At 44.0% G+C, this 25423-nt stretch overlaps 1 protein-coding gene across 4 annotated transcripts; it reads left to right on the forward strand.

Moving 5' to 3' along the window:
• Positions 1-1664: 1664 nt before the first annotated feature.
• Positions 1665-25170, forward strand: dido1 (death inducer-obliterator 1). Of its 4 annotated transcripts, none has more exons than XM_076268348.1 (17): positions 1665-1755; positions 4911-4996; positions 5967-6082; positions 6853-7879; positions 9032-9374; positions 10881-11093; positions 12195-12429; positions 15581-16160; positions 16405-16564; positions 16750-16866; positions 17142-17294; positions 17821-17980; positions 18743-19190; positions 19370-19520; positions 19646-19735; positions 19843-20038; positions 21370-25170. In XM_076268348.1, exons 3-17 carry the CDS (start codon positions 6001-6003, stop codon positions 24885-24887), a joined length of 7473 nt encoding a protein of 2490 aa, XP_076124463.1. In that variant the 5' UTR covers positions 1665-1755; positions 4911-4996; positions 5967-6000; the 3' UTR covers positions 24888-25170. The 4 variants fall into 4 exon arrangements, with proteins under 4 accessions (XP_076124463.1, XP_076124465.1, XP_076124464.1 ...); XM_076268350.1 differs by having other exon boundaries at positions 17142-17246; XM_076268349.1 differs by having other exon boundaries at positions 10884-11093.
• The last annotated feature ends 253 nt before the right edge of the window (positions 25171-25423 follow it).

A 25423-nucleotide genomic window follows, 5' to 3' on the forward strand; every position in this document is an offset into this window, starting at 1 on the left:
ATCCACATATTATATTATCTACTAGGCCTGGCAACTGGAAGATCTCTGTGATGAAACAACTTAGCAATCATTGTTAGCAGGACATTCATCATAGTCAGCAGACATCATATTATGTAGCTAGTGGAGGCGGTTGCCAGGTGTTTTTTTTTTTTTTTTTAATTATCTCTTGAGTGGTCCAGCTGCAAGTGTGTGATAAATGGGTGTTGATATTAAAGCGGGCTAATTTGAAAATAGGCCTGACAGGTAGTGGAGAGGTTGTGTCCTTTGGTTGTCACTACATTAGGCTACATACATCCAGGGTGAATGTCATGATTGCTGGGGAATACTGGTTCATTCTCATATTTCCATAGAGCTCAAGACAATAATCTTTGCTGAGAGAGAAAGGACATAAGGCTGTGGCAAGTATGATTTCAAAGGTCCTTGACTGATAATGGGCCAGGCCCTCAGAACATATTGACCCAAAACTTCTAGCAGCCCTCCATGACCTAAAATTTAGCAACATTCCATGAGAAAGACCATTCTGCAACCTAAAATTAAAAATCTGATTCAGTGAAGACATACTTAGGGGCTACATGTCTATGATTGGTAGCAGCAATGCACCCCTCAAACCACTGAGACTTCGCTCACTGCCTTGCACAACAGACAGACTGAGGAAGTCATTCGTCCCCAGGGCCATTGAACTGTTCAATGCTTCACTTAAGGGAAGAGGAGAAATAGACTTCTCCGCATAGTCTGTCTGCCTCTTCACCACCTCCATATCTTGAACTGTCTGTCCACTAGCACTTTTTACCACTGTCTTCTGCCTCACTGTTTGCGTGCTATATTAGCACATATGCACAACCCCTCCCTCCATGCCACAGCCGAACTGTGACCACACTTATACCTTCCTTAATATAGTTATATATATATATATATATAGAGAGAGAGAGATATATAGACTTTATTCTTGCACTGTTGCACTGTTTGACTTACTCATTTGCACCATCACATGACACTCATTCACACAGAGCACCTTACCTTACCTTACCTTATGCACAGAGAATCACAGGCTCAGTCCCTGCCTCAGTCATTGCAAGCGCATCTTGTTTGATTAATCACCCACTATGTGGATACTGTTTTTTTAGAATTGTGTTATTTAGTATAATTTGTATATTTTTAGTATATTTAGTATTTAGTAGGCCTATATATTTATCTTCTACTGTCCTTATTGCTTAGTTGTGTTTTTTTTATATTATATACTTTTAATTACTTTCTGCTGTTAGTGAATGTGTGTGTGTGTTGTCTGTATGCTACTGTGACCTTGAATTTCCCCTGGGGATCAATAAAGTATCTATCTATCTATCTATCTAGGCCTATCTATCTATCTATCTATCTATCACGTCAAACCGACTCTTTGGTTGTATATTTAGAAATCGGAAATCTAATATAAGGAAATAAACTGAATGGTTTGTTTACTAATGTTTAAGCTCATGATATAGGCTATATAGGCTAGGCTTCATGATATCTGCAGAACTAGTGGTAGTGTGGGTAGGGTACCCACAGTTGTCTGGTGGATATGTCTATGGATATATAATACCTTTTAACTGTTGCAGTGTTAACAGTAGGCAATTGTCCCTCCCAGCCTGAAGTGGCGCTAAAATGTACATGCTGTGTTTGTCATCAGTTCACGCGCTGCGCCAATCAATTCTACTAGCCATTACATGAAGAGAAAATGGAAGACTGACCAAATATCCAGAACGAGAACGTGGTCAACAAGTGAGTAAAGAATATGTTGCTGTGTACATGCACAAACAGAACGTGTTTACTGTTGTACACCTTCAATATTTTGTATCAGTGTTGTTCACAGAATGCGCGCAGATTACTCTGGTGTAACCTTTCTGGCTACGTTAAGCTACCTAGGAACGCCATGATGTCGATTTGGAGCCATAGCAGGCTACGTAAATCGAGTTAGCTAAGGCGATGTAGCTAACTTTATGTCAGTTATTTTACGATTTGGAACGGTAATATCTATTCCACGTGAGATTAGCCTACCATTAACGTGCATGCCCTTGTTTCTGGACATTAGACTTGGTTGAAGACTGCTAGCAGCTATGTTAACGTTAACTCTATCTAGAAGTAACGTTGAAATGTTAACGTTAGAACTACTTCCCCTAACGTTACACTGAACTCGCTTAACGCTAGTGCTACTTTGCATGTTGTTCTATTAGCGGGTTATTTTCAAATATGTATTCTAGCTTCTAGGTAAAAATGGACTTAAAACATAATTAATCTCACAAAATTAAATCAACGTAACGTTACATGGTCTCGGAAGCAAGATAACGTTAGGATACGCCCGTTCGTTCCATGCTTGGCTAACGTGACATGCTAACTTTAACATTCTTGAATACTAACGTTAACCTTTGATTACATGTCCCTGTGATGGCGCATTAACGGCAGTGCACGTGAAAACAACATGTATTCTCTACTTTCTCTGAGGTCCGCTAAATAGCGTCAAAGTAGATTAATGTTAAATGTTAAATATTTAACATTTAACTCTAACCTGTTATGATTGATGATGGTCGTTTGTTGTTGTTTTCCGCTTGGCAACAACGTTTGTCAGGCTAATAGTTAGCAGGCTAACGTTAACGTGACGGTATGAAGTGGCATTGTGCAACTTTACCTGACCTTGAGGTCAAATTGTTATAGGAGGGAAACAACATTGTCAACACCTAGCTTCTACACACTAACCGTTATTCCGATGTTGTTACCATAGAGGTTGTTACACCGAGGCGTCGCTAGCTTGGCCTCGCGCTTACGTTGCTTGCCAGTTTCGTCCTGACCACATGCCGAGCCCAATAGCTAACGTTAACGCTGCTGTCCTTGACTGGTGTCAGGTGCAATTATGGGGGCATTTCTCTACAATTTAACGTAGTGAAGCGGGTGGCTTCAGTAGTACAGCTATGTAACGTTATGCATAATTATTTGTTGGACGCATTAGCATGTTATTGATTAATCTGAAAACGTTACTTGATTATGTACAATGACGTGTTTTCGTGGGGTTGCAAATACGGAAAAAAAAAACTTAGCATAGCAGCGAATGCTGTCCTATTACTACAGCTAAATGACAGTAGTAAATCGCTTGATTCTACTGCGGACTGACTGGTGATGTGAATGCCACCTACGAGGTTAATTATGTCCATTCGGGTGGGACTAAGATTATAATCAAGAAGACTGATACAAATGCCTGCGTATGGATAGCTACTGTAGCTAACCCGAATCTTGGCCTAGTTGAGTTGCAACTGCATGTCCTTTTCCCTCCTCGCGTGGCACTCTACCGTGACCGACAGTGCACATTCTTTATTCTGGCAAAGCAAAACGTTGTTCAGTACACCAACTCTTAAGTCTTTGCATATTCACATCCAACGTTTTTGTTTTGTTTCTCGAGTTGTACATGTAGATAATATAACATCAGTGTGTGTCGGCTTGTTCCAAAATGGAGGGAGCTCAAATAACGTCAAGGCTCCATCTAGTGGTGTCCGTTAACAGTGGTCATTGGGGTTGGATTTGACATGTTTGTGAATGTCTCTTGCTTTCTGGGAGGCGACCGGATTTTGATAGATGTCTATTCTTTAACAGCTCATAAGACTACCATATTTTAGCTCTTTATAAATTAATCTTATGATGCAAAAGCTACTTGGGTGATGGCAAGTGGTGGTAAATCGATTTTTGTACGGATCAAATCACACAAAGAAAAGATGCGTAGTGCAAATGAGCATTATATAATATTTCAGAATATTAACCTTTTTTGGGTGAGAATCGTATGTGAAAATAAAATGGAGTCTTAAGAAAGTTCATTCCCCATTGTTTGGTTCAAAGTTGATTCATGTTATTATTGATGCAGTTTTATTGTTATGTTTTGGAGTGTGTTCTAGTAATTTGTCAGTATTGATGAAAAATGACTTCTGTTGATAGAAAAGTGTCATGTTGACTCAGTACAGTAAGAAGATTAGTGTAGGTTTGGAGATTATATTTTACCAATGTAATTGTGTGATTCAGGAACTTTTTGAACTAGGCAGGCGGCAGCCATTAATCCCAACATGGTATCAGCGTGGTCATAGAAAAGCTTCATTCAAGCACCTTTTAGTCGCTAGTTGATTAGCATAGTAGCTGGATAATGCTTTGCCTATTTTTTTGGCATAGCTTCTTGAACCACTGCCCCACTACCATGAACAGGTGCAACAGTAGCATGACTTTCAGATAAATATAGACCATGTGCATCTACCAAACTTAAAACCACCAGTAGGCTATGGCTCACCCAATACAAATGTCTTCTACTTATGCCTATATGGACCTGCATCAGTACATAATATGTATATGTTATCTAAGTTTTCGCATTTATAGTCCTAAATAACCTTTAGCAGAAAGAATATTATGTAATTCTTTACAATACGTGTTGTGTTATATGACTGAAATGAAAATGATGGTGGCTTGTAAGATAAGTAGGCCTAGTGTTTGTGGTGCAGCGCCAACATTCAAACTGACAAAAGAGGTTTTCCCCATCACATTCTGCCCCTTAAGATTGCTTCTGGAGAAATGTTTTCAGTTAATGAAGTCAGACTTAATAGTAAACTAGATGTTTCTCTCTTAAGAATGTCATCTCTCTCTTTTCTCTCTTTCTCTCACTTAATAGTAAACTCTCACTAATGTTGTGCTAGACTTTGCCTTCAGTGACTGACACGTTCTTGAGCATGTTTAAGCAACCACTGAATTAGTTTATCTGATTTTGTGCCTGATATTTTGCCATTATGCCCAGTGTAAGCCTGTTGCCAATTTCATCTTCGTGTAAATGTTGGCATGTGAAAGTTAGCGTTTGTATGTTGCTGGTTCACTTGTTCCTTTATCTGATTTCATGTTCTGTTCTTTTCCTACAGCTTTGTGCAGTGATGTGTTGGTGCACTGCTGTTGTAAACAGAGAGTAATTCTCAAGACTACAGTGCCAGCGGCCTTACAGAAGCAGGTAATGTAGAGTGTCACTGATCTGTTCACTTAGTCAGTGGGCAGGCTGAAAATGTGTTAATATTAGGCCTAATGCAATTTGATACTACCACAGAAGGCTCAACTTTAGTATGAATTTCAGTTTGTTCAGGAATCAAATTACTCAACTGTTGATCTGTATACCAGTTAATGGTCTGTTAAAGTGCCCTTTTCAGAATGAAGCCTTGGGCTTTGTTGTAGAACGTGCATCATTTGTGGTTCATTCATTGCATGCAAATACAAGCTTTTTGTGTCAATTGACAAACAAAAAGGTCTGATTTTTGTATGTTCTTCTAGCCATTATAAAAATAACATTTAGGTAAAGAGAATTTGTATGTATGTTGTTAGTACCTTCTTATGTGTAATCGCCATTTATTGTTAATGCATTTGATCCTGAACGCAGCCCATGAGAGATTTCTGACAGAGGATGCATAGATAGATTTGACTTTTGATATTAGTAGCTGGAAATTGGGCCCAAAAAGTAGTAGATGTTTGGTCTTAAATGAAAAGCATTTGGCACCTGTCTTGCCCTTATGGTAAGGTATAGTTATGAGAGAAATGGTAAATAATAGTTTTAATCAGTCTTGAAAAAAATCTGTCTTTGGTGATTTAAACATTCCAACTGAGCTGAACACACCATTTAAAGCCACACTACAAACATAACCTGCACGTTTCTATTGATTGTTGCCAAGGAAACAAGTGTGAATTGAGACTAATGCCTGGATTTCCTGAATAGAACATTTCATAAGACATGAAGTGTTTTTTTTAATTTCCAAGCTAATCTTTAATTACAGCTAGATTCAGACATGCTTAAAACATTATATAACGAAGTTAAGTAATTCAACCGAATATCGTTGAAACGACTGAGCCTCAGACTTGATATGAAGCCGGCCAAGTGTGCTCTACTAGGGTAACTCCCGTCTGTGTGCTGTGCTTGTCTCTCTCGCCTGTAGACTTTGTGTCTGAGGGCAGTGAGAGACTCCAGCTATGGAGGACAGCACTGGCCCAGGGCTGCCTCTATCCTCTGGGCAAGGGGCCACCCAAGAGCCTGCCGAGAGCAGCTCGCAAGGTACTCGCAGTCCCAGGCAATCACCAAGTACCTATTAAGCTAACCAGGCTTCGTTTTCTTTAATGTGGCATGACATTGGCTTCAGTGGGGGCACTGCTGAGAAGATGTCCATCTAATTTTGCCTTACAAAAATCTTTAAATGATGATAATTATTGAATTTCCCCTTGCGGATCAATAAAGTATCTATCTATCTATCTATCTATCTATCTATCTATCTATCTATCTTATTTCATGAGTGGCATAAAGTGGGTTTTAGGGTTAATAAAAAATGAAGGTGGGAGCTTAATGGGTACTACAGTTCTTGACCCTCCCCATAAGCCAACTCAGTGCTGGTGAGGGCCTGATCGTATTTTTGGCTGCAATGCTGGACCCCCGGCTGGACTGGGCTAGAGTCTTTTATTTTAAGAAAGGAGCTGCTGCTGAATGTGGTACGTGTGCTTGAGAGGCATGGCGGATTAATCAAACAAATTAATGTGGCAGCTGCTGAATTGTGTTTCTGGCTCCCATCACAACCTGCTTGGCATACCACTCATGGAATGCCTGGTTCATCTACTCTTAAATCGCTCTCATCTACTCTTAAATCGCCCTGATTTAAAGCTGGCTGTGCAACCCTCTGTAATCATTCGTGTTTGTGTGTTTGTCTCCCTCCCTCGCTTTTCATGTGTCCTACCCCCTCAATCAATGTTGCCCAGGAAAGTGCAGCTTAGTAATTTCTCTGAATCCTTAACCTGTTTTTTTTTTTTTTTTTTACCCTTCTCCACTTCTCATAGTAACCGTTACCGACAACAATAAAGACGAGCAGGAAGGCAAGGAGGCACAGGCAGGAGATAATGGTGGTGACGAGGAGAAGCTAGACGAGTCACCCGGGAAACCAGCCGAGCCAGTAGCCACTCCTGCCAGCAACGAATTCAAGAAGACCTGGGGCTTCCGGCGGACCACCATCGCCAAGCGCGAGATGCCGGGCGAAGCAGCAACGTCGCCGGCCGAGGGGCCGGTGAGGCGAAGCGGTCGGCAGGCCAAACGTACCGACAAGTTGGAAGAGTTCCTGCTCACAGCCAAGAGGGGCCGTGGTGGAGCCGGACGGCGAAGCGCTCCGGCCAACCTGGACGGTGGCGCCGGTGGGGCCGGCGGCGATCCTCCTTCTCAGACCCCCACGGACGCAGAGACGGCCTCAGAGGCGAGCTTCGACGGAAGCGCCGAGGTCAAAACATCCGGGAGCAAGACGGCCTCCCCCGAGAGGAAGAGAAAGAGGGCGGTGAGGAGAGGGGGGCGCCGGCGGCAGACGCGAAGCACCAAAGCCAAGCAGGAGGAAGAGGCGGAGGAAGAAGGAGCCAGCGAAGATGAGGAAAGCTCTGAGGATGAGGCAGCAGACGGTGCACAGGACGCTCCGAAAGTAGAGGAGAAGGAGGAGAAGAAGCCGGAAGTCCCCATTGACGCAGTCGAAGCCGTCGCCCCATCACAAGACGAGCAGACAGACTTGGAACAGACAGAGGTAAAGAAAGAGGAAGAGAAGACGGACGACGAGGAAGAGGAGAGCAAGACTAAGCCGGAGGACACAAGCAGTAGCCGCAGGCCCAGTAGGAATCCAGCCAGAGCATGTAAGGACGCCACTCCCTCCAAAAGAGATGCCAAGGCCAAGGCTCGCAAAGGGGACGACGATGATGATGATGACGACGATGATGTGTCGTCGTCGTCGTCATCGTCATCGTCTTCATCATCTGAAGATGGCGGCTCAAACGATGAGGGATATGACCCAAATGCTCTTTACTGCATCTGTAGGCAGAAGCACAACAAGAGGTAAGCCATCTAGAGTTTCTTATAGCAAACCTTTTGCAAGTTGTTAAGTATGCATCGTTACTAAAATATAGTGGCAAATTGCCGTCATTACTCAAGTTCTGGCTCCTTTTAATGGCAATCTTCAGTATTGTTTCTTTCTCTAATGCTGAGCCAAATAGGCCATATGAATACACTCACCGACAGCCTCATTAGGTACACCTTGTAAGTACCTTGTAAGTAATTCTTCGTGGCATAGATTCAGCATGGTGCGAGAATTGTTCCTCAGAGGTTTTGGTCTATATTGACATCACCGCAACAGACACAGTTGCTGCAGATTTGTGAGCTGCACCTCCATGATGTGAATCTCCTGTTCCCCCTTCCCAAGGTGCTCTATTAGATTGACATCTGGTGATTGTGGAGGCCTTTTGAGTACAGTGAACTCATTGTCATGTTCAAGAAACCAGTTTGAGGTTATTTGAGCTTTGTGACATGGCGGGTTTTCCTGCTTCAAACAGCCTTCGGAAGAGGCACTCTGGTCACGTCCTGTCTGCATGCCTAAATGCATTGAGTTGCTGCCATTTTATTGGCTGATTAGATGTTTATGTAAATGAGCAGTTTAACAATTGTACCTAATAAAGTAGCCAGTGAGTGTATATGTAATTAAGGGTACAGTTTTTCATAATTGCGGGGGAAAAAAGCCTTCCACCCTTTTCTCCATTCTTAAACTACATTCAAAAAACCTCTGACAGTTATTGTAAAATCAAACAGTCGCCTCAAAACAGTTTTAACTGTTTTGCAGTTTTACCTGCAAAATCAAACAATGGCAGGGTACCTATCCAGTGTTTTGATTAAAGTGGTTCCTTACATTTTTGAATAGATATGTATACTATATCTGTATATCAGACCTTGCCTTGATTTTGCTGCCTTGGATGAGGTGCGTTTTGTCAAGGTTTGTTAAATGCCTTTTCTGAATGGATATAAGTGAGAGTGAGATTGCTGCTCCTCTGCTGGTGTCTACTTGATGAGTGTGCGCCCTCCGATTTCACATCTTAGTTTGTTTGTCGTCCTGTATAGATCTCTTCTCTCTGTGTGTGTGTGTGTGTGTCCTGTGTGTCCTGTCCTGTTTACCTTCATGTTTTTTTTTGTTTGTTTGTTTTGGTCGTGTCCACTCAGGTTCATGATCTGCTGCGACCGCTGCGAGGAGTGGTTCCACGGCGACTGCGTGGGCATCACAGAGGCCCGCGGCCGGCTGATGGAGCGCAACGGGGAGGACTACATCTGCCCCAACTGCAACGGCAGCAAAGCCCACACCCCACGCTCCTCGGTCGCCCCGTCGTCCGTCTCCACGGAGAATGGTCGCCGGAGCGGCCCGCAGTTCAAGCGCGCCGAGCAGAGCCCGTCCACCCCCAGCAGTCAGATGGCTGAAGAAAAGGCAGGCGACGACCTGGGAATCAAAGGCAGAATAGAGAAGGCCACTAACCCCAGTGGGAAGAAGAAAATCAAGATTTTCCAGCCGGTACGTATAGAAGTGATAAGTACAGTCGGAGGCAGTTATTTAACAGCTTATGTTTACTTCAGCATATTTAGATATCCTTGTCATGTGTCAGCTTTTTATTTTTTTATATAATCAGTGGTGTCAGATTTGAGGAACAAGTAATTTTAGTGTTCATGTTAGTTTGCATATTTACAGTGTAAGGGAGAGTGGTAAGGATGCTTTTTACATGAATCCTCATCCCACAATAGGTTTGTAATGGTAATGTTACAACCGGTCTTGTACCTGCCATATACCTGTACCTGTGTTTGTATCAGGGCTGCGACACTGTATGCAATGAAGCGGTCACCTGATTAATGGCAAGTCCCTTGAGTGAATTCAAAGCAAAGTCTCAAAAACATTAATCTGTGCGCACACTTCAGGTGTGCAGACTATATTTTGAATGTCATCTCTATTAACACTGCATTCATATTTGATGGGTGTGTGTAGAGGGAGACGCCACTCACTATCAGCCCCAGCCGTCAGCTCTTTAGTTCATTGAAACGCCCTTACTGGGTGCAGTATTGTTGCCAAGCAGTGGTGGTAAACGACACTCACATTGTCATCTCAAGGATTAACCAGAGAGCCTGGCAGAAAATTGAATCTAAATTCACACACATGCTTCTGGAGTGAAGACTAGACCTGATTAGAGGTTGGAGTTGCGAGAACCATGTGGTAATTTGGACTTTTGAACAATTGAAGTGCAAAAACCCTGGAGAAGGTTTTTGTTTTGTATACTTTGCAATATGTTATTTACTGCATGAAGGATATATTACTCTAAAACGTGTTCAGAACTCTATTTTATTTTTTTAGACACAGAATTAAAAAAGTATTACATGTATTAATCTGTTAAAATATAGTAGAGAATACATGTTCAGTCAATTGACTTGCACCTTTGAAAACACGATGGTTGTTTCAGTACATTGGATGATCACTATTGTAAAATCACTCATAATGCTGCATATTTTTCACATTGTGTCTCGATGCACTTTTTGCAAAAGCCTATGCAAATGGATATATTTATAAATGATATCTTAGCAGCTTGGGGGAAGCAGATCTGTATTGTCTAATGCAAATCAAATGTTAAAGTGTGGAATGCAGCGGACTCATCCAGTGGAGGAAGTGTCTGTTCTTCTGTGCACTTTTGTAAAAACACATCTCAAATTGCAGTGTTGTAATACAATCTGAATCTAGAGCTCTACCGTAGATATGAGTCAGACAAGCTTGTATGTGTATGCATACACTCTGAATGCTTCAGTGCATGTTTTAAATGATATAGAAGACTTAAGATATTAACTTTAAAATGTATGGTTAAGACTGTGATAATGAGTTATTGAGTGTTAAAAGTTGAAGTTAAAATATGAAACTGTCTGTAAATTTCAAAAGCCGACCCTTTAGAAGCTAGCAACAGGAGCCTGTTCTTATTGTTAGTCAGTCCTGTGTACATGGTTTGTATTGAGAATTCCTGGACTTCTGCATTTCCACATGTAGCAGGCCGTTGAGACGGCGTCCTCGAATCTCCCAAAATGCATCGGGCCGGGCTGTGAGCGGAACGCGCTGCCGGACTCGGTGTACTGCGGGAATGACTGCATCCTGAGACACGCGGCAGCCGCCATGAGGTCCATCACCGACCCCAAGGAGCCCAAGGGGCAGAAGGAGAAGGCCAAGGGGCAGAAGAAGACGGGCACAAAGCCCAGGCCCAAGGTAAAACAGGACTTTGCCTGCAGCCCTCGTCAGATCAGAACAACAGTAGAGCTCCCGCTTGCGCTGTTAAGAGTTGTGAAGTGCATGGATTTTAAAGATCATTGAAAGAGGTGGAAATGGTGGGAATAGGAACTCTGGAAATTACAATAATTCTTTTTTAAAGGCTTGACCAAATGGTCCATTGAGATTGTTTAAAATTTAATTATTCATCTTAGGCCTTTTGTCCAAGTCATGGAAGAGTGTAGTCATTGTAAGTTCAAAAATGTAAGGGACAATAATGACAGGTTGAAAATTGTATAGGGTTTGTGTAACTGTTATGGCTACTCCACAAAGCTCTTGCTGAAAGTGAAACCGTGCTGTGGAAATAACTTGATATGATAAACAGTAGAGGTCCCTCTTAAGATTTTAAGATTTGTGAAGTGCTTGATGGTACTATGCGATTTCAAGAAGATAATTGAAGGAGGTAGGAATGGTGGGAACTCTGGAAATTACAATAATTCCTTGTTAAAGTCTTGACCAAATGGTCCATTTAAGTTATATATTTGAAATTAATATATATATATTAATGATTCATGAAGGCTCTTTTGTCCACATCATGGAAGGGCACAATTTTAAGGTACAATTATTGCATATTGAAAATTTTATAGTGTTTGTGTAACTGTGTTACAGCTGCTTCACTTCCAGAGATATGTGAGGTATAGTGCGTCACATCCTGGACGGTTTCTGTTTAAGAACAAAGCTTTTTCACCCCACAACATGTCATTTTAGTGTAACATTTGCCATGAGTTCTCTTAATACTGTGTAATAGTTCTATTCATAACCATACCTTGATCTACACTTTAAAAATATGTAAAGTTATGGAAAACGAGTACATGGATAAATGCTGAAATGCTCAGTGCATGGCTGGCCATTGTAAATTGTTTGTGTCCATCCATTGTAGAAGTTAATCATTTTAAAAAACAAAAAAAACATGCAGGGATATGCAGGGTGTTGGCCAGTCTTATCGGATGCTACGCAGATTAGGAATCAATGTATATCTGCACCTAAGACACAAGTCCATACCTTCACACTGATTTCTTCCCTGTCTTCATGTTTGTACAGAAGACAGAGAAGAAGGCAGGCGGGAAGTCCGCAGACGCATCAGGCGACGAGCGCAAGGGCGAAGACGACGGCAGCGACAGTGACGCAGCCAGCGGCGGTGACGACGAAGAAGACGCAAACGCTGAGGAGCACCCACCACCAGCCGCCATGTCGTCCTGGTCCAGCGATCATAATTACAATGCCGTAACGCCAGAAAAGACTGCACCCGTTGCACCATCTGTGTTAAACAAATCGTGTATGTATCTCTTTGAAGGTCTTTCACACTTAATTTACCCTCCATCTCTCCTTTCTTATTAGTGACTAGTCTGAAAGGTGAACCGATGAAATCTATGAATTTTTTTTAATGAAAACTAAGAGGTTACTCTTGATCAGGTTCGTAATGTAAAAATAGACCAGGTAAAAAATATGCTTGTTGCATATAGCACAGCCAATGCTGTGTCTGAATATGACATGTTCTTATATACCTCTGTGAGGTATTTGCAGAGGTCTTATGATGTCTGAAGTTGGTAAGTACCCATACCAGGTATAAATATGTAAGTCATATTGATTTCATATGAATGAGGGCTGTATCACAACAGTCTGTTTTTTACAGTGACAGAAAAATTTAGTTTTTAGGTCCTTTAAATGAAACAGGATATTGAAGTGCCTTGCCTTGAAATGTGATTGTGCATGAATGAGAGTGTATGTGTTTGTGTGTCTGTCTGAGAATACTTGTTTGTATCTGTTTGTCTGGGGGTGGTTTGGAGTTGCAACCTATTTCTTTGGATCCAGCATGTTCTCTACATACTATTCTGGGCAGTACTGGAGTTGAACAGGGGACTCTATGTGCCATGTTGCTCACTGAAAGGTAGGTGTCAGTGGCTTATTCTCCATAAGGTTAGCAGTTTGCACTAGTTTCAGGCCCTGGCAGAAGGCTCCAGGAATGCACATTTCCAAAGTTAGCGTAGACTGCAGCTTGACAGTATTATGTAATTATATTTAACTGCATGCAGTGCACCATAAATCCTTTTTTATTCCCTCTGAAGGATAAATGGCTCTTTTTTTACAAAAAAAAGCAAAAACAAAAAAATAAAGTGATATTACAGATACCACATTTTGCTGGCTGTGCCTGAGTTTTGAGAGAAGTCTTATTGTCGACTGACACTTTGGGGAGAAAAAAAAAAAGTCTGGCCTGTTGCGTTGCTCTGCCCTCTACTGTGCACCTACCGCCTGACACGGGAGCCTCAGCACACACGCAGGGGAATTAAAGCCATACGGATCCAGCTGATGCATCAGACCAGAAGCCAGTGGAGGAGGAGGAAGAAGAAGAGTTCAGAGCCGGCAGCTGCCAGCCCCAGCCGTGAGAATCAGCAGAGGCGCCATGTCCCCGAAGCACGGAAGACAACAGTGCAAGATTCTGAAGATTCAGAGGCTTCTCCACCCCAGACCCACCCCTTCCATCCCACAAACCACACAGATGCATACAATTTTATGGGAGCAGATTGCATAATCCTGCGTCTGTGTCTGCATATAGTGAATGTTTTAAAGATAAGAAGAATATATGTTTTGTCTGGGATTTTACACAAACAGGCAGGTGATATTTCTTGCCATGTGCAGTATGTTTGTGCCTATTACCCAAATGACTATAAGGAGTCTTATAAGCTATGGCTCCCACTGCTACATAGGTCATTCTGATCAGGAATTGAACTATCATAGTCAATTCAGGTTGGTTTATGATAGAATAGTAGAGCTATATTGACGTAGTCCTACCTTGTAATGCTTTTAAAAATAGATCTTTACAATACTATGAATTATTCATTAGATTTACTGTGAATGGGAAGGGTTGTCATGCTATCTTGACTAAAGATTCAGGAAGGTGTGTTGATATACATGCCATAGTTAACCATGCTAAGGACACAAGGCAAATTAGCACCTTGAAAAGCACCTTTGACTTCCATTTCTAATCAATCAGATGGTTACTTGTGTGTACAAGGACCTAAAAAGTACAGGAGATGTTACTGAATCATTGAACTCAGTACAATATTTTAGAATTTTATCTCAAGGTGGGAACAGCAATGGGGCCTGAAATTTGATGTGCTTTGCCATTGTTCATTTCTATATAGAAAGAACTGATTGTTCCTTAACCTGTAGTAGGTGGCACAGAAGGAATTATCTTTGTTTAAAATGCATTTTTGTGATGCAGGAAATGAAGAATTGATAACAATATCACCCTAATTTGCATGGTGATTGAGATGCTAATCATGACCAAACCTGTTGACTTTCGCAAGTCTCGATAAACTGTGGAATTCTCTTGTTCACAATCAGTTTTTTTAATAATGGTTGGTTATCATAGCTGTTTGTCTAAACATTTTTGAAGCCACTGAGATGGTGATGTGTGCCGGGTACCTCCCCTTGCTCAAAGATAATTGAACTGTAGAGATAATATTGAATGACTATTATTGGTGTGTGGATATGACAATGGATTCAATGTAGTTGATTCAACAGCAGTTTATACAAGCGCTAGTGACGGAATGATCTCTGTCTAGGTATGACAGTGGTTTCAGTGTAGTTGATTCAGTAGTTTATACAAGCACTTGTTTTTAAAGCAAAATCTGTCATGAAACAACAGCATAAAAAACAAAAGGCAACAGCATTTGTATAGAATTATTTGTTACAGTTTCTGACATGGACAGTACATATAAAAATATGTTAACATTGAGCTGTTGTGTTGGGATATCCCCATCTTGACATTTGTCAGATTTATCTTAAAATTCTACAATAATTGAGATTTTACTTTTTTGGTTGCTGCTTTTGTAGCCTCTTTCTATGGTGTAGGAGATGGTTACTCTTGAGGGTCAAAGTCAGTTTTCATAACCACAAAGTCACAGTTCAAAACCACACGTTCCTATAAATTGATTTATTTATATATTTCTTTGTATTTGTAAACCTAGTAGAAACTGCTTCTAGTCACCAGTGATTTAGAAAATGTAGTCAGGCCATAATTAAATAAACACTACTGCAAACAAAATTTTGTCTTGTTTTTTTCTTTGACTTTCTTTTCTTTTCTATAAAGGCTTCTTATTCCTGTTGTGTGACAACAAATACTGAAGGCAAGGCACAGAAGGGAATCATAGTTTGTTTTAATGTGGAAAACCCCTGCTGAGCTTAAAATGTACCCCATTTATTTCACAGATTATTCCCATCATGAATTTATCTGTATAGGTTTTTGTGAATTTAGGAATTGCAAGTTGCGTTGCGCAATGACATGCTATGTGAGATCCACGTTCTCAAGACATGACTGGGCAGTGTTTGTGTACTGCTCAACATTTGAGAATGACCGGTCCCCTTTATTGAGTTGTTTGTGAATGCTCTTCAGTTAGGTGATGTGTCTGTTTTTGTCTTTTTAGCTGCAGGAAAGGAGGAGAAGGCGAGTGAAGAGGAGCAGAGTGACAAGGAGCCCGTCCCCGCTGAGAAGAAGCCTGCCCCACCCTCCGTGTCCCCCAAAGGACCGAAGAAATCCCCCGGCGCTAAAGGCACCAAGCCTGGCCCCAAAGGCAAAGCATCAGCCCCTCCACCCAGCGCGGTCAAAGATGGCAAAAAACAACCTCCGACCCCAATCAAGCCCTCTAAGTCCAAAAAGCCGGGTCCGCCACCCCCAGCTGTGCCCACCCTTGCCCCTTCTGGCCCGCCTGGCTCCCGCCATCACGTCACCGGGGCTCTGCGCGTGGCCAAGAGCACTTTTGTCATCCCCAAGAAGCAGCCTCAACAGCAGGGCCAGCAAAAGGAAGGTTCCAGTTCCGGTTCCGGGTCCACGTCGTCTTCCGCCTCCAAGAACCCCCCAACATCATCCGCCTCTGCGCCCCCTAGCCAGCCTCCTGCATCCAAGACGTCCCATCCACCCACCTCGGCAGCTCCACCCCCACCGCCCCCTAACAACCAGATGAGGCAGAACATCAGGCGCTCCCTCACAGATATCCTCTACAAAAGGCAAGTGTTTGCTCTCCCACTCACAAGTAAATCATACGAGTAACTCAGTGCAAGATGTGATTAGATGTCAATTTAACACTTCAAAGGTAAAAAATAATTAATAAGTGTCAATCACTTAAAATGTGCTTGAAGGTATTTTTTTTTTTTTTGGAAGAAATTTTGTTGGAATTTAGGCAGAAATAAACCAAGAACACTCATTAAACTTTGACTAAATTACCTTTGATTATTGTTTGCTTAATTAAAGGGTAAGTGACAGTGATGACTTGTCCATGTCGGAGAGTGAGGTGGGGAAACTAGCCGTCTCCATTGAGAAGGAGATGTTCAACCTCTACATGAATACTGACAGCAGATACAAGAACAAGTACAGATCACTCATGTTCAACCTGAAGGACCCAAAGAACAAGGTTTGTCCACTACACACGCACACACAAACACAGTGCTTAATGTGTAATGTTGTGTATTGTATGTGGTTGTGGGCTGTTTATTTAGACTTCTCTTCACCCTAGACTGCATCTATACAGTCTGTCTGGGCCATAGGCGTTCTTCCTCTTAGTCATTTGAATTGATTGTTTGTGTGTGTGCGTTGCAGGGACTGTTCTATCGGGTGATTGGTAATGAGGTTAGTCCCTTCAGGCTGGTGAGACTGACACCAGAGGAGCTGCTCTCCAAAGAGACCTCTGGCTGGAGAAAAGCAGAAAACACTGAGGTAACCGCTGTTTACTAACATACACGCACTGACACCTTATGCCGTTTTAAGATTTGAGCTGGCTGTCTGAATGATTCGTAATGTTGTGGGGGTTATTTCTGAAACTGCTTCAAATAACCTGTTAAAATGATGTGTCAGTGTATCTTGTCCTGGTGTCCTCAGTTTGGACCTATTTGATCAGAATCAATGACCTCAGTCAATCAGTCGATGAAGTGATCCATTTACTTTAAACTCATAAGCAGCAGAGTTGGGTTCATTGGTTTTGACTTCCTCAGGAGGGTGGGAGGAGTCACACGGGGTCGACCAAGCCAGGTCACAAACAGGACACAGCGCCACCTGATGTTGATATGGAGGAGGCGCCGCCCACGTCAGAAGGAGATGTATGTATTCCTGCCAGCTCTGCGACAGCTCGCATGGCTTCAGGGGCAGTAAGTGGTGGCTTCCTCCTTTCCTCTCTTTCCTTCACTCTATCACCTCTTATTCACCTTTTTGTGCTCACTTTTGTGGTTCACTGCTACCCATAGGGAAAAGCTCTGTAAGACCATAATGGGAATCACACTTGTCATGTGCATTACTCGCATACTGAAATGCCTTTTAACATACAAAGTAGGCCATAAAAATGAAATGAAAGGGGGCACAATTACATGTCAACACACTGTTATTGTATACGATGCAATACAACAACATATGTAAAAAAGAAAATTAATGACTTTATCAGCTTTTTCCTTATGGGTTGGCTCTGAACTCCTCTGCTTTAAAATACAATTCTTAGTTTTGACTGGGTAGTCTGTCCCCTTGAGCATCTCTTGCGATTTCTGTCTTTACTTTTCCTGTCCAAATCTCTGCTTTGTCGCACTAAGTTATGCATGGGTAGTTATTAAGAGTTAGTAGAGGAAGTGTTGTCTAATGGACAGAAATGTATACCCTGTGTGTGTGTGTTTGCTCCATTTTCAGGAACAGGAAGAGAGTCATCCTCCTCCTGCCTCGACCCCAGGTTCCTCTTCTTCAGGGAAGGCCAGCAGTGCGATGCCCGACATCTTCAGCAAAATGCTCAAGGACACCACAGCCGAACACAGGGCTCACCTATTCGACCTCAACTGCAAGATTTGCACTGGTAAAGATGGATGATGATGTGAAACGGAGTGACAAAGGAAATACTATTCAATTCAGCACAGTAATGTGATTCTTCTTCATGTGTGTATATGTGTTAGTTTTTTAATTGAGCTACCATTTGTTTTTGCCCCTTGCATTGGTGAAAACAAATGAGACATTTAATGAAACCTCCATGATTACACAATGAAGAATTTCACAGTTTTGGCATGAATTGCACGTATGTATTTAAGTATAGATACTCTTTTGATCCCATGAGGAAAATTCGATCTCTGCATTTTTCCCATCCGTGAATTAGTGAAACACACACAGTGAACAGAACACGGTGAACACACAGTGAGGTGAAGCACAAACTAACCCGGAGCAGTGAGCTGCCTGCTACAGCGGCGCTCAGCGAGCAGTGAGGGGTTGGGTGCCTTGCTCAAGGGCACTTCAGTCGTGTATGTGGGCATGGGAGAGCAGTGCTCAACCACTTTCCCCGCACACATTTTTCCTATTAGTCGAGGATCGAACCGGCAACCCTTCGGTTTTAAGCCCGAATCCCTGACCAGTAGGCCACAGCTGCCCCGTAATGATGTGTTAGAGTTACAGTGTCTGTTTTCCACACAAGAATGTCCGCTCTATTCTGAAATGGTGGTGGTTAGTGAAGTTCCCCCTTCACTGTAAAGCACTTTGGGTGCCTTGATAAAGCTATATAAATGCAAGTTGTTGTTGTTAAAACCTCACTAGTCTTGGTAATGTCCCCAAAACCACCCACCCCCTGCAGGTCAGAAATCGGCAGATGATGAACCCACTTCCAAGAAGCCCAAGATGTCTATCCCCAAGAAGCCAGAGCCAGTCAAGGCCAAACCAGACCCACGCACCTCCAGACTATCCTCCTCAGAGGGCACATTCACCCACCAGGCTGCCAGCGAGGTGCCTGTCACCGATTACCCGATGCCCATGGAGGATGTCAGCACCAGTATGCCACCTGTTGCCCCAATGCCAGTGGTCACCCCGGCCGTCTCGTCCGTAACGATCACCCGCAGGGACCCGCGCATGGCGAGCCATCGCTCGGGCATCACAGTGACGCAGCCCATGCTAGAGGTGGTTATGCCCGCTCCTGTGGCTGAGCCGGTAATACCAGCAACTCCAGAAGTCAAGGGGCCTCTTCCAATGCCACCGGCACCCCCACCATCAATCCCCAGATCGACGCCCAAAGCGGCAGCTCCAAGGTGCTCAGAAAACCCATTGAGTTACAGTAATAGCAATGTCTCTAGTAATTAAATTAATTATTGTAGTAATAAATATTAACAGAGTCGAAGATCAGTCTTATTTTGTGAGTCATGGTAATTGTCCACGGTAGCTGAGGGGTATCTGTAAATGCATGTTATTAATTAATATTTCTCTATAGTGCCGACACCCACCCCCCTCCGGAAGGTGAAACAGCCCTCTTCCTGTCTGGACAGGAAATGATGTGGAAAGGGTTCATCAACATGCACACAGTGGCTAAGTTTGTCACCAAGGCATACCTGGTCTCAGGCTCATTTGAGCATCTCAAGGAGGTTGGTGTATTTTTTTAAATAAATATAAATGAAGATGCAGATATGTGAAGATGTGCAAATATTTTTAACCATCATCACCAAGTTTTTAACCATGGTAAATACTCGGTGACCCTTTTATCCCTCAGGATTTGCCAGACACCATCCATATTGGAGGCAGAATCTCCCCACATACAGTTTGGGACTATGTGGGCAAACTGAAGACCTCCCTCTCAAAGGTATGAAAAGGCAACAATACTACAATCTCAAGCAATAGGGCTGTTGGTTAGTTGTTAACTATACAGGAATTACAACTATGTTTATATCCCCTTCTGTTTGATTTCAGGAGCTGTGTCTTATCCGCTTCCATCCCGCCACGGAAGAGGAAGAGGTGGCGTACGTGTCTCTCTTTTCTTATTTCAGCAGCCGCAAGCGCTTTGGCGTGGTCGCAAACAACAACCGGCGCATCAAAGACCTCTACCTCATCCCGCTGAGTTCAAAGGACCCCCTGCCTTCCAAACTGTTACCCTTCGATGGGCCAGGTAAGCATAAACAAGGAAAGAATCTGTCATCTGTATAATGACGACCACACAATGATCCAAATCTAAATTTCTATCCCTTTGTAGAAGAATGCAGACGGTAAGTATAGTGAATCAGAAGGTTTGTGTGAGATCAGAGCTTGTTCATTCACAACAAAGTGTCTTTATGTAATTGGGAACTTTTCTGTGTTTTCCTGTTTCTTGTTCACACTGTCTGTATCTTGCCTGTAATACCCTGTATCATAAGTAAACTTTAATAAAACATGTTGCATCTCACGTGGATGCTGTTCTAGATGTGATCAGTCTCAGCCTTTTGTTTATATGATCTTCCATCCATTGCAAGATCCTATTTGTAATGGTGAGCCTATATTAGGTAGAAATGAGCCTCATTGACTGATACGTTGGACAAAACATGTTTTTCCTATCAGGTACAGATATGTATAAAGGTGCTGGTCAATAAGGAAGTGTAATTAAATCTGATTATGCTGTGAGGTGAGAGTTTGTCAGTGTTAGTAGGACAGTGTAGTTGAAACATGCAGAAAAAATATATCCAAGTTGTGTGGTTGAATGCTTAGACTCTACTGCCCCCACTGGACTGAAGTCCAGCTGAAAGTTTTGAGTTGCAGCCACGGTAAGTCACATGAAGCTTCCATCTTAAAGTACCCTGGAGAAAATGGATGCAGTTTCCATGCTGGAAGTGATCCTGTTCACATTTTGCCATCTGAACATCAAAAGAAGAGGATTCCATCACACTGAAAATATGAATGAGCGCTGACACACACTTGCCAAATGTATTTTGCAAGAATGTTATGGACTTGTATAATCCCAATACATAAACCCAAACTTCACATGAAGCCAAGAAGGGTCTTCTCGTCAAGCATAAAGACTCTTTAAAACTGTTCTGTGTTTTTTTAAATTATGGATGCCTCAATTGAACTGAATTGAACTTCACTTGATGTATTATTCTCATTACTATAAAAAAAAGTGTGTTGCTCTTTGCTAAATATTCTTGGTGGGCAGCATTAACTCAGCATTAACTCATGCATTCATTCACAAGAAGTGGGGTGTTTCTTGTGAAGGTAATCCGTGTATATTCCATGTAAAGTCTTGGAAATGTATTTTTTTTCTTCTGTTTTTTGTTTGTTTGAACTAGCTCTCATCTCACTATCTATAAAACTGCATACAAGTTGGATATTATCAGGACTTAATATGTTGCACGAGTCGTTGGATTATAGTTTAGTTGATATATATTATTTTTGTGATGTACTTTGATTTGACTACTTATCTTTAATCAATCTCTAAAATCTAATCTTGACCTTTTGTCTTCATTTTAGGACTGGAGCCAGCTCGACCCAACCTTTTGCTAGGCCTTGTGATTTGCCAGAAGGACAAGAAGAGAGCTGGTGCGCCTCTGGAAGGGGAGGAGAAGCGCTCCAAAACAACCAGAGACCCTGATGACACTGGCCTGCCTAAGCTTTTGACCAAGGCTGATGTAAAACAGGACAAAGCCTCCCGGCACAGCCTGGACGCCATGATCAGTACCACTCCCCCTGGCACTCCACCCCCATTGAGCAGCTCTGAGATGGCTGCCACCAATGTCCTCTCTCTCCTCTCCTCAGTCAAAGCAGGAACCTCCAGCAGTGCTGCTGCTTCTACCACTACAGGCACAGACTCCCCATCTGCGCCTGGTTCCTCTGCCACACCTCTTCAGACCATCCTGAAAACATTGTTTGGCAAGAAGAAGCAGGATTCAGAGGCCTCCATGTCTCCATCAGACCCACATTCGACTGAAGTCACCATGTCCGCAGTGCCCCTGTTAGACCCAATAGTCCAGCAGTTTGGCCAGAAGAAAGAGAATGCTGACGAGTATGAAGATGACCGGCCTTATGACCCTGAAGAGGAGTATGACCCCAGTATGGGCTACACAGCTGAGAAAGTTCCTTCAACTGTTAAACACCAAGAGGTAGCAAAGCCTGCAGAAACTACTGGTAACTCAGAAGTGGATGATGTGGCCTACGACCCTGAGGACGACTCCATCTTTGATGAGGTGCGTGTTGAAGGCGGAGGCAATACCACAGGAATTCTGGACAGTCTCAATAAACAGATTGAAGATCAAAAGCGTCAGTTGGAGGAGCAGGAGGCATTGCTCACCTCTGTTCCAGGCTCACTGATTTCCCAACCTACAAAATCATTACTGTCCAGCAGCCAGTTGCTCCAGCTTGGTAAAAAAGTGGAGGAGCTAGTAGGAAAGCCGTCAACAGTTCCTGTTATCAACCAAAGACGTGACCCTAGGCAGAGCAGGGACCCCAGGCAAGCGGCAGCAGGTCGAAGGTCAACCACTGAATCTGTTGACAAAGAGGAGTCCCCCCCTCAGGCATCTGCTCCTGTCCCTGTTGCTGAGGCAACACCTCCACAGATTTCTCCACAAGAAACAGATACTGCACAGACACCACTAGAGGAAGTCAAGAGTGAATCACTACCTTTCCTTGAAACTGACAGTACAGAGATATCGATTCCCTTACTGGGTGAGAAGATAGAACCCGAAATGGTGGAAGATTACATGCCTGCAGAGTCAGCTGTGATATCCAGTGAGGTCATTACCTCCGCGACTGACCCAGAGAACAGCAACAGCTTTAGCCTTTGGCCAAACTCTGCAAGCATTTTGAAGGAGGTTAACGCAAGTCTAGAAAAAATAGCTGAAGTTACCTCTACTCAGTCACCACCCTTAGTGTCTTCTGAGAGCAACCCTGTGCAGTCAATTACCAGCCTGGCTAATTTCTCACAGGATATGAATCAAGGCAGCTCATCCAGTATGGACACTCATACACCACATATGTCCCACTTGCCAATACCCAGCACCCAAGCCGACTACAACAGAGGCCCGCAGGATGTTCCACCACCCATGTCCTTCCAACCTCCAGTTGGGCCCCCTCCAATTCGTGGCATGCCACCAATGCAGGGGCCGCCACCTATTCAAGTGCCCCTACCCATGCATGTTCCCCCAGCAATGCAGGGCCCTCCATCAATGCAAGGCCCACATCCCACAATGGGTGGTCCACCTCCAATGCAGGTGCCCCCACCCATGCAAGGTCCTCCCCCTGTGCAGGGTGATGGATATCCACCTTTCTCCAACCAGTGGGGAGGTTCCCAACAGCAATTTGATGGCCCAAGAGGTCCTCCACCACAAGCTATGATGGCTCCAAGAGGTCCCCCACCTCCATTCCCACCTCCTGTAGGCCCAAGAGGTCCCCCTCACCAGATGTTTGATAGCAATATACCTCCACATCACATGGGGCCTAGAGGGCCACCCCCTGGTCAGTTTATGGAAGGGCATGCCCCTCCTCCCTATGATGGACAGAACGGCATGATGCCACCCAGGTTCGGAGGTCCCCCTCCACCTCCGTTCAACTTCTCTGGACCCAGAGGGCCTCCGCTGCCATTCTCTGGCCCTCCACCAGGTCATTTTGAGAACCGAGCACCACCTCCAGCCCACTTCAGTGGACCACGAGGCCCACCACCCCCTCACCACATTGGTGGTGACCACAGCTCCTCTAACTCCATGAGGGATATGCCGAGAGCCCCAGGCGACCAGTATGACAATGACGGTGGGGGATCCTACCAGTCGGGTATGGACCAACACCAAGGCCAACCACCCCCATACCGAGAAAACCAAGCTCCTTCTCAAGGCCCTCCTTACAGAGGACCCCCACCTAATGCGTACGATGGACGCAGAGGTCCTCCTCCTGCTGGGGAGGGGCCAGGCCAACGATTCCCCCCTCCAGGTCAGTTCCGGGGCTCCCGAGCCCCCTCGCCACCCCGAAGGGGATCTTTTGAAGACCAAAGGGGCCCTCCTCAAGACTTCCCAGGCCACAGGGGTCCAGCGCCACAGTTTGGTGGGCCTAGAGGTGCAAGCCCAGCCATGCACTTTCCAGAGAGCGGTTCAGGAGGTCCGCCAAGGTATCACTTTGACAATAGCTCCAGCGACATAAGACCAGTCAGACACACAGGACCTCTGCTGCCTACTCCTCCCGAGGGTCCTATTCCATTACCGGGTCGCATGGGAGGGCATAGCCCAGAGCCCCACCGGGATGACCACTGGCGCAGGCACTCACCAGAACTCAGGAGAAGGAGCAGTTCCACCCGGGATGACTCCGAGCCACGAGAGAGGCCCAGCAGAGAGCCCAGGTTTGAAGGTGGCCACCGTGACCGGCTATCTGAAGAGAGGCAGCGGGATCTCTCTGAAGACCGCAGGAGGGAGCGGGAGAGGGAGGGTCCCCACGCAGGCAGGCAGTGGGACAGGGGCCAAGGCCCCAAGCGCTGGAGCCGAGAGCGTGAGTGGGATCGCGGGAGAGAGAGAGAGCGGGAGGGGGACCGGAGCAGGGAGAGAGGAAGGGAAGGAGAGAGGCACAAGGAACCGGAAAGAGACGCAGACAAGAGGAGAGAGCATGACAAGGAGAGAGAAAGAGAGCGGGAGCGTGAAAGGGGCCGAGAGAGAGGCAGAGAGAGAGAGCCTGAACGCAGGGATCACGACCGAGACCGGGCCAAAAACAGAGACCGGGAGCGTGAACGGGACCGAGATAGGGACCGTGAGCGTGACCGCGAACGGGACAGACGGCGAGAGAGGTCACGGAGCAGAGAGAGAGATCGGGGGAAGGACCGTGACCGAGGAAGAGAGCGTGAACGAGACCGTGATCGGGACAGAGAGAGAGACAGGGACAAAGACAGAGACAGACGAGAGAGAAGCAAAAGCAAAGATCGTAGAGACGACAAAAAAGAAGTCAGATCTGAAGCTTCAAAGGACACTGAAAAGTCTGCTGAGCCTGAGACTGTTTCTGATAAAGGCTCATCCTGATTGTCTTGTTTATCTTTATACTGGATCCTTGTTTGCTCTGTCTCATTGACACATTTCTAATTTCAGAACACAAAAGTGGACTGCATATTTCCTTTTTTGACATGAAAAGGTACTCTTGTTGCTCTTTTGTATTTACTTTTGCCTCCTCACTTATGTTTTATGCTTTTATCTCTTTCTAAGTCATCTTGTCATCCAAGTCCTGGTGCTCTGTAAGGACACTGATACCATGTTGTACTTTACTGCTGTTCGGTAACCCTTTTAAAATCAATATGAAATCACTCAACATGATAAATCTGGTGTAAATATGTATGTATATGTATATACAGCTGTTTTTAATTCTCATTTTTTTCTATATAGAGAAAGAAGCCATATAGCATTTATGGGTATACACAAGATGGATGTAGTTGCCCTCATCAAAGGTCATTTGTATGCTTGTCTTTCTGCATTTAAACTCTGAATGGATGCATCATTACAATACTGTCAATTAATTCTACACTTTGTTCACAGCTGGGCAATTAAAACATACTTTAAGACTT

This window comes from Alosa pseudoharengus, unplaced genomic scaffold (genome assembly GCF_046254945.1).
Source record: "Alosa pseudoharengus isolate Yale_2024_CS ecotype anadromous, Long Island Sound unplaced genomic scaffold, YU_APseudo_1.1 YU_APseudo_1.1_scf_5, whole genome shotgun sequence".
Taxonomy (NCBI): domain Eukaryota; kingdom Metazoa; phylum Chordata; class Actinopteri; order Clupeiformes; family Clupeidae; genus Alosa; species Alosa pseudoharengus.